Raw genomic sequence first — 6,833 nt, 5'->3', positions numbered from 1 at the left:
AAAAGAGAAACTGATGCTCAAGTAGAAAGTGTTTTGGAAATGTTGATGGAAACATACATACAAGTGTGCTTAACACTATTGAATGATGGATTGTTGTAAGATTCAAAGATCCCAATAAAATGATTAATAATAATAAAAAAACACTGTCAAAAAAAAAAAAAGCTTGCAAGTACCCATCTAAGGCACAACAACTGGTCTCTTCAGTAACAAAGGAAGTTGAGGAGTCAGGAATAGAAATGAAATGTGTGAATAACCGTTTCAATGAGCACCTACCTCCGGGCCTTAAGGCTAGAATTGGATGGCGCTCAACTACCTTACTAAACAATTTGATCAAATATTCTATAGAAGAATCCTGATCAAAAGAGGACAATTATAGATGGGAATTTTAAATTCTCATGGACTCCAGATTTTTGGAAGCCATGAAGGTTGAGTGAAACCCTGAAACTACTGTCCAGCTAATATTTAAACTTTAAACAAAAATAACCTCTAACATCTTTTAAAACCAAAATAAAAGTTTAATTTAACTAGTGAAGAACGCCTTCCTTGGACATTATGCTTTTTAAGATATATCTATATGGAACTAAAGTGACAATGACAGAGAGGAGCAACCCAAAAAAGAAGAATGAGAATAGTTAGCACAACTCAAAGAATGTAATCACTCACTGAACAGTATATGTTCAACTTGTTTATTCCTGCTATACATAGTCTCTACAAAAATACATTACTTTAAAAGAATGCAAATTTCAAATATGTGAAACACATTTTATACCAGGGCCTTTGAACTAGATGCTTGCTGCTGCCCTCTACAGCTAGAGTAGCTCACTAAATCACTGTTTCAAATTTATGCTGAAATGTCAACTCCTCTAGAAAGCCATTATCATCTAATCTAGTTACATCCTCTCACTCTAACCTCTTATCCCAATTCTGCTTTATTTCTCTTCATAGCACATGTCACTCACTACATGGCTTCCTTCTCCTCCCCCATAGTATCTCCACCTTACACTACATGAAGTTAAGCGATATTGCTTTGTGCACCACTGTATCCTGAATACCAAGGCACATGAAAAGCATACAGTATTTGTTTAATGATTTAATTTACTGAGTTAGAAAATACTTCATTAAAGATATACTAATCTTTCATAATCAAAAAATTATAATAATTAAAGTATTAGCAATTTGGGCAGAAAATAATATTCCACAAAATTATCCTTTCATCAAAAAGACTGAAAATTTATAGCACAAAATATATTTTCCCTATCGTAGACTCAAATCTCTTCAAATACTTTGTTTTGTTTTGTTTTAATCATTTTATTGGGGCTCATACAACTCTTATCACAATCCACACATACATCAATTGTGTGAAGCACACTTATACATTCGTTTCTTCAAATATTATAGTTAAAAGTATAAACTACCTAAAAGTTACTGTCCAGACTGGATTATCCAAACAAGTCCCTGCCTTCTCTTCATCTTACCTGCTCTTAATTTTATATCTTAATTAGTAGTTTCACTTGGGTGCAGACCTCCCACTAGTCCCTTAAATATCCAAAACCCTATTCATGTTTGAAGTCCCTGGGTGATATAATAATCATAACGAAAAGATTGGAGGTTTGAGTCCAGCCAGGTGCCTCAGAAGGAAGGCCTGGCAATTTACTTGTGAAAAGTTAACCTCGGGCAATGAATATACAAATGCACTTTACACAATTGATGTGTGTATGGATTTAAATAATAAAAAAAAAAAATTAACCTCAAAAACCCTATGGAGTAGTACAGTTCTACCCTTGCCACCATGAGTCAGAATCGATTCAACATCAATCAGTAACAACTATGTGATTCCCCAAGATAGACCTCCATCCTCCTCCAGACAAACCCAGAGTGAGTTACTGGATCATGAATTACCGGTTTATTTTCTAAATCAGTGGTTCTCAACCTCCCTAATGCTGAGGCCCTTTAATACAGTTTCTCATATTGTGGTGACCACCCAATCATAAAATCATTTTCATTGCTATTTCATAACTGTGATTTTGCTACTGTTATGAAATGGGCGAACCCCGTGAAAGGGTCGTTCAACCCCCCAAAGGGGTTGTGACCCACGGGTTGAGAACCACTAGGGGGAAGCCAGAAGAGGCTTGAGGGAAGCAAAAAAAATAAAAAGAACCACTATTCAAAATATTTCAGATCTAGCCTCTCTGTTCCACTCCCACTGCACTGGCTCAGACCCTTATTCACTTCTTACCTGGCATATCAAACTTTCCATTCAGGACTCATTTTTAATGTATTCACTACAACGCTATTCCCAAAATGATCTTCCTACAATGCGAATCCAACATCTTTATCCCTTTTAAAAGAATTTTCAGTGTGGCTTTCAAAAAAATTTCAATTCCTTCACTTAGCTTTGTTTGGTATCATTAACCTCCTCATTCCCAAACCAAACTTCATACTTTAATTTAATCCAGCCACAGTGAATTATTTATAGTTTCCAGATATATTACCTTGTTTTACCTTCTTGCTTTCCAATGTGCTGTTCCCTCTGTCTTAAACTCTTACCAAGCCAAAGCTTTAACTCTCAACTTAAAAGTCAACTCTATGAACCCGGTTTGATTCAGACGTCTGCTTCTGTCCTCCCACTCACACTAATAATAATCATCAGGCGCTGTAATATGTACTCTTATAACTCTACATGATATGCACTATTTGGCCTTTTCTACTACATTGTGAGCTCCATGAAAGCAGGTCTGATAGCGTATTCTCACCTTAATATTACATTGGGAGGATAAAAGAGAAAATGAAAAGATAAGAAGAAAGGAAAAGCAGCAAGAGGAGGATATTAAAAAGAGGTATTTGTAATCAATCCATCAATTTTATGTGATGAATGATAGTATTTTCTGAAAAGGCAAGCTACCACATTTTAAGTACAATCATCCTCATCCCCAAAAATGCTATACCTAGTCCGTATAGGTCATCTCAATTGAAAATGTACTACAATATAATCTCTCTCACACTGCCATTGAGTCAGTCACAGAACATAGCAACCCTATAGGATAGGGGAGAACTGCCTCTTTGGGTGTCTGAGACTTCAAAACTATGATAGCAAGGCTACAGCTCTTACAATGTGACAAGAGGTGCTGATAATAAGAACTTTATGCAAGCAAGAAATGAGTAGCAAATAAATTTGACGTAAATTGTCTCCGAATTATTTATAAAGCTTCAATGATCTACAATTCCTGATAATAGCTTTAATGATCTACAATCCCTGATAATGTACTATCAGTGGTATTAACGATTCTAACTTAAGTGTGAAAAATAAACCCAACACAACACAAATACCATGATCTATGTTAAAGCATAAATTGGTATTTTTACAAGTCACATTTCTCAAAGTACACTACGAAAATATCAAGATCAAGAGACTAAGTAAAATTCTTAAAGTACTATAAGAAACAAAATATTTTAAATGACACATGTTTTTGTTAGGTATTCAAAACAAATATTGTTACTATTTTTTCAATTGCCTCAAAACTCAGTCATTTAATAAAGTTTCTTTCTAATGCATACATAATCATTATAATGTAGAAACTGGGAACACAGACATATAAAAAGAATATTTAAGCACATTATAATCAACACTACTTTTTTAACTGTAATTTTGGGCAGCCTTTTACCTTTTAATACCCAGAAATTAAGTTGTAAGAAATAGGCTTGAGTTATCATTTTTCTCTGAAAACAAGCAAACCCTAATTCACAGCTGTCGAGTCAACTTGGACGCATACTAACCCCACATACACTGTGTATATGTATACCCTGTGTATGTGTACACGCGGGTAGCTTAATGGGTTACGCATTGTCTGCACTTGTTATACTTACAATAACAAGTCCTATTTGTACAAAATCAGAATTCTTTACTTTTAATATCACTAGTATTTTTAAGGAAGAATAGAAATGTTGAGCCCTAAAAATTACCAGTTCTAAAAAATGCTACCAAAATATTTGCATTTATTTGCCTAATACCATGAAACTCTTATGGCTAAAGTTTTTAACACACTTTCATTCTTTTTTAAAACAGGTTGTTTTTAAAAAAAAATAAACCCAAAATACCTACAACTTATATATATTTTTAACATTTACAGATACTGCATTGGCAACCAAAGCAGATTATAAGTATTCCCAACTAAACCATGCATTTTTCAGCTTCTGAAATAGCACATGTTCTTTTGAATTTTATGGTTTTCTTAAGAAATTCTTATTCAACACCAAGATAGATATATACAGTTTTCTTAATAAATTCACTTTTCATCCTTTTCGATGTCATAGGAATTGGAGCCAATACCTGACTAACAAAAGAGAAACATGTCCCAAACATCACTGGCTTGTCTGTTTTATTTACCCTTAAATAAGGGTGAAATAGGAGCTCAACAGAACTCAATTTTTCCCATAAACACAAGCATTACAAATTTTAATCCAGATGAAGTACTGTAACACCAGTCTTAATTTTTTTTTCTTTTAATCATTTTATTAGGGGCTCATACAACTCATCACAATCCATACACACATCAATTGTGTAAAGCGCATTTGTACATTCATTGCCCCACCAATCTTAATTTTGATGAGAAAGTTCATTTTTAAAAATCAGTTCAAAGGGAATACTTAGAAGTAGAAGACATTTACGGACTTTAACATATTATGTATTCCACTTCTATATTTGTGAACAGTATTTCTCAATTCTATTAATTCTTTACTTTTAATATCACTAGCATTTCTCAATTTGTACTGTGTGAGAAAACATCTGCTAGTCTCAAAGTTCCACCAGTTGAATCTAGACAAATCAGACATCGAAGCCTTTTTCATTCGAGTATACTTAAAAAGAAAAAAATCAGCCAGCAGTCAGTTACATATTCTACGAAGTGGAAAACAACAACCTATGCTTTTGTTATTATTTCTTCCATCAATTACACAAACTGAACTTTTTAGATACTATCTTCCATTCAATTAACATATTTACATTTAAGAGAAAGTTAGCCATCGATTTTCCACACATCACAAAGCACGCTTGTATCTGACAATTTACACACCAAATGAAATCAATAAAGGAAAATAAACCACATAGCTGTCAGTTCCTAGAAATACAACAAACAACTGCAATCTCTGAACTGTGTAAAGATCACCAAATCCCCTTAAAAATCTTTTAATTAAGATTATTTCTGTGACTAACCAAATAAAACACGTTTTCTGCTAAAAACTCAGTACTGTTCACAGAACAAATGAGTTCCTTTCATCATTGCAACTGAGAAAACCACAATGAAGTTCAGTTTCTGGAGTGGCATTAGTTGATATGCTTTTTCAGTTGTACCTTTTAATATATTCTAATTGGTACTTATCCCTATCTTCTGTGCTTTCAAAAGGAGACCTTCTACGTGGGAAAATCACATTCAATGAGTGGGGCTCAGCTGAGTGTCCAGGAAGCAGCAAAGCCTCGGAGATGCTGCCATCCACACACCTGCGGAACCCCATGGTCTCCTGCTGTGAGGTTTGGAACCCCACCCGTGAAATACACCTTCCTGGGCCAAACTCGAAAGCCCGACACCACGTCCTCCGTCAATCACCCACACTTCCTGAGTTCTCTGCCCCAGAGGTTCCTTGTCTGAAGGCAATCTCTTACCTTCATTCTGATTTCGGGGCCGAGCTCCCCTCCCCAAACACACCAGATTCACCTGCACCTGGTGGGGAAACAAAAGACCCCGGTCAGCACCACGGCACCCCGCTCAGTCCCCGAGCCACTGAACGCCCAGTCGGGGCTCCTCCCGGCCCCGCCATCACTGAGAGGCCTGCCAGCCACCTACACGGCGACACCGTAGCTTCCCGTCCCCATTGTCGGGACCCGACGGAGTTTCTCGGCCCCGACGATGACGCCATTTCTGTCAGAGAAGAAACTCACTAGACGCCCGTAGTTCGGAACCCAGTCGCTCGCCCTCCCAGGGGCGCCTCCTCGCCCCACCGAGCGGCTCCTCGCCCTGAAGGGCTGCGCCACCCTCGAGTCCGAGAGGAACCGCGGTCGGTCCGGGGGAGCAGCCCGAGAGGGGCCCGGGCAGCACCCACCCTCGCGGGGCCGCGGTCCACGTCCCGCTCCCTGACGGGGGCCTACGAAGCGGCAGCAAGATTCCCGTCGGCTCGACTGCGCGCAGCGCGGGGCAGAGAGAGGCCGCGCGATAACTGAGGGCTCGGCCGGAGCCCCCCCCCCGGGGGGCCCCTCCCGGTCCGGTTAGGCCCCCCACAGCGGCCCAAGGGCCCCCCAAACCGCTGAGTCTGCGGCCGCTCGGCCAGGGGCAATTCGGACACGGCAACTGCGGGGTGGGGGGCGGCGGCTCCCGGAAAGAAGGGGCCCAGAACACCGCCGCCCGCTGAGTCGGCCTCCGCGATCTTCCAGAACCCTGCACCTCGACTGCTCCCCACCCGCCATGGAGTCCACTCCGACCCCAGCCGACCCGGCACGGGCTTTCCGAAGCCGTGAATCTTTACGGGAGCAGAAAACCTCCTCTCTCCCCGCGACTGGGCCCAGGGACTCCCAAAAGGGCTCTCTTACCAGACCGCAAAAGCCCTCAACATGTCCCTACCTTTCTCTTAAGAGGCGAGATCTGACCCTGGCACGTCCAGAATCCCCTTCGCTCCTCGCCCCCCGCGCCCCCGAAGCAGGAGGCCCTGGAGAGATGCGGGGGGAAGACGGGCGGCGGGTCCAGCGTCTGCAGAGGCAGAGACTCTGACTGAGGCTCCGACTCCTCCTCCTCCCGCGGCGGCGACTGGTACCTTTGTTTGGCGGCCGCTCGGGCTCCCTCGCTGCG

General features: G+C 40.5%; 1 protein-coding gene across 3 annotated transcripts in view; it reads right to left on the bottom strand.

The window, feature by feature from the left end:
• ARID4B (AT-rich interaction domain 4B) overlaps positions 1-6,817 on the bottom strand; it is a 173,299-nt gene extending 166,482 nt beyond the window's left edge. For all 3 annotated transcript variants that reach the window (XM_045297860.1, XM_045297862.1, XM_045297861.1), the window contains exons 1-2: positions 6,609-6,817; positions 5,657-5,714 (exon numbers count right to left, since the gene is read on the bottom strand). In XM_045297860.1, the coding sequence (XP_045153795.1) occupies positions 5,657-5,662 (6 nt within the window). In that variant the 5' untranslated portion in view covers positions 5,663-5,714; positions 6,609-6,817. The remainder of the gene's footprint in view (positions 1-5,656; positions 5,715-6,608) is intronic.
• Positions 6,818-6,833: the final 16 nt, after the last annotated feature.

The sequence above is a fragment of the Echinops telfairi genome, unplaced genomic scaffold (assembly GCF_000313985.2).
Source record: "Echinops telfairi isolate 266 unplaced genomic scaffold, ASM31398v2 ScPeMD7_7424;HRSCAF=8462, whole genome shotgun sequence".
Taxonomy (NCBI): Eukaryota; Metazoa; Chordata; class Mammalia; order Afrosoricida; family Tenrecidae; genus Echinops; species Echinops telfairi.
Note: the sequence above shows the minus strand (reverse complement) of the source record. Positions and strands in the feature narration are given on the sequence as shown.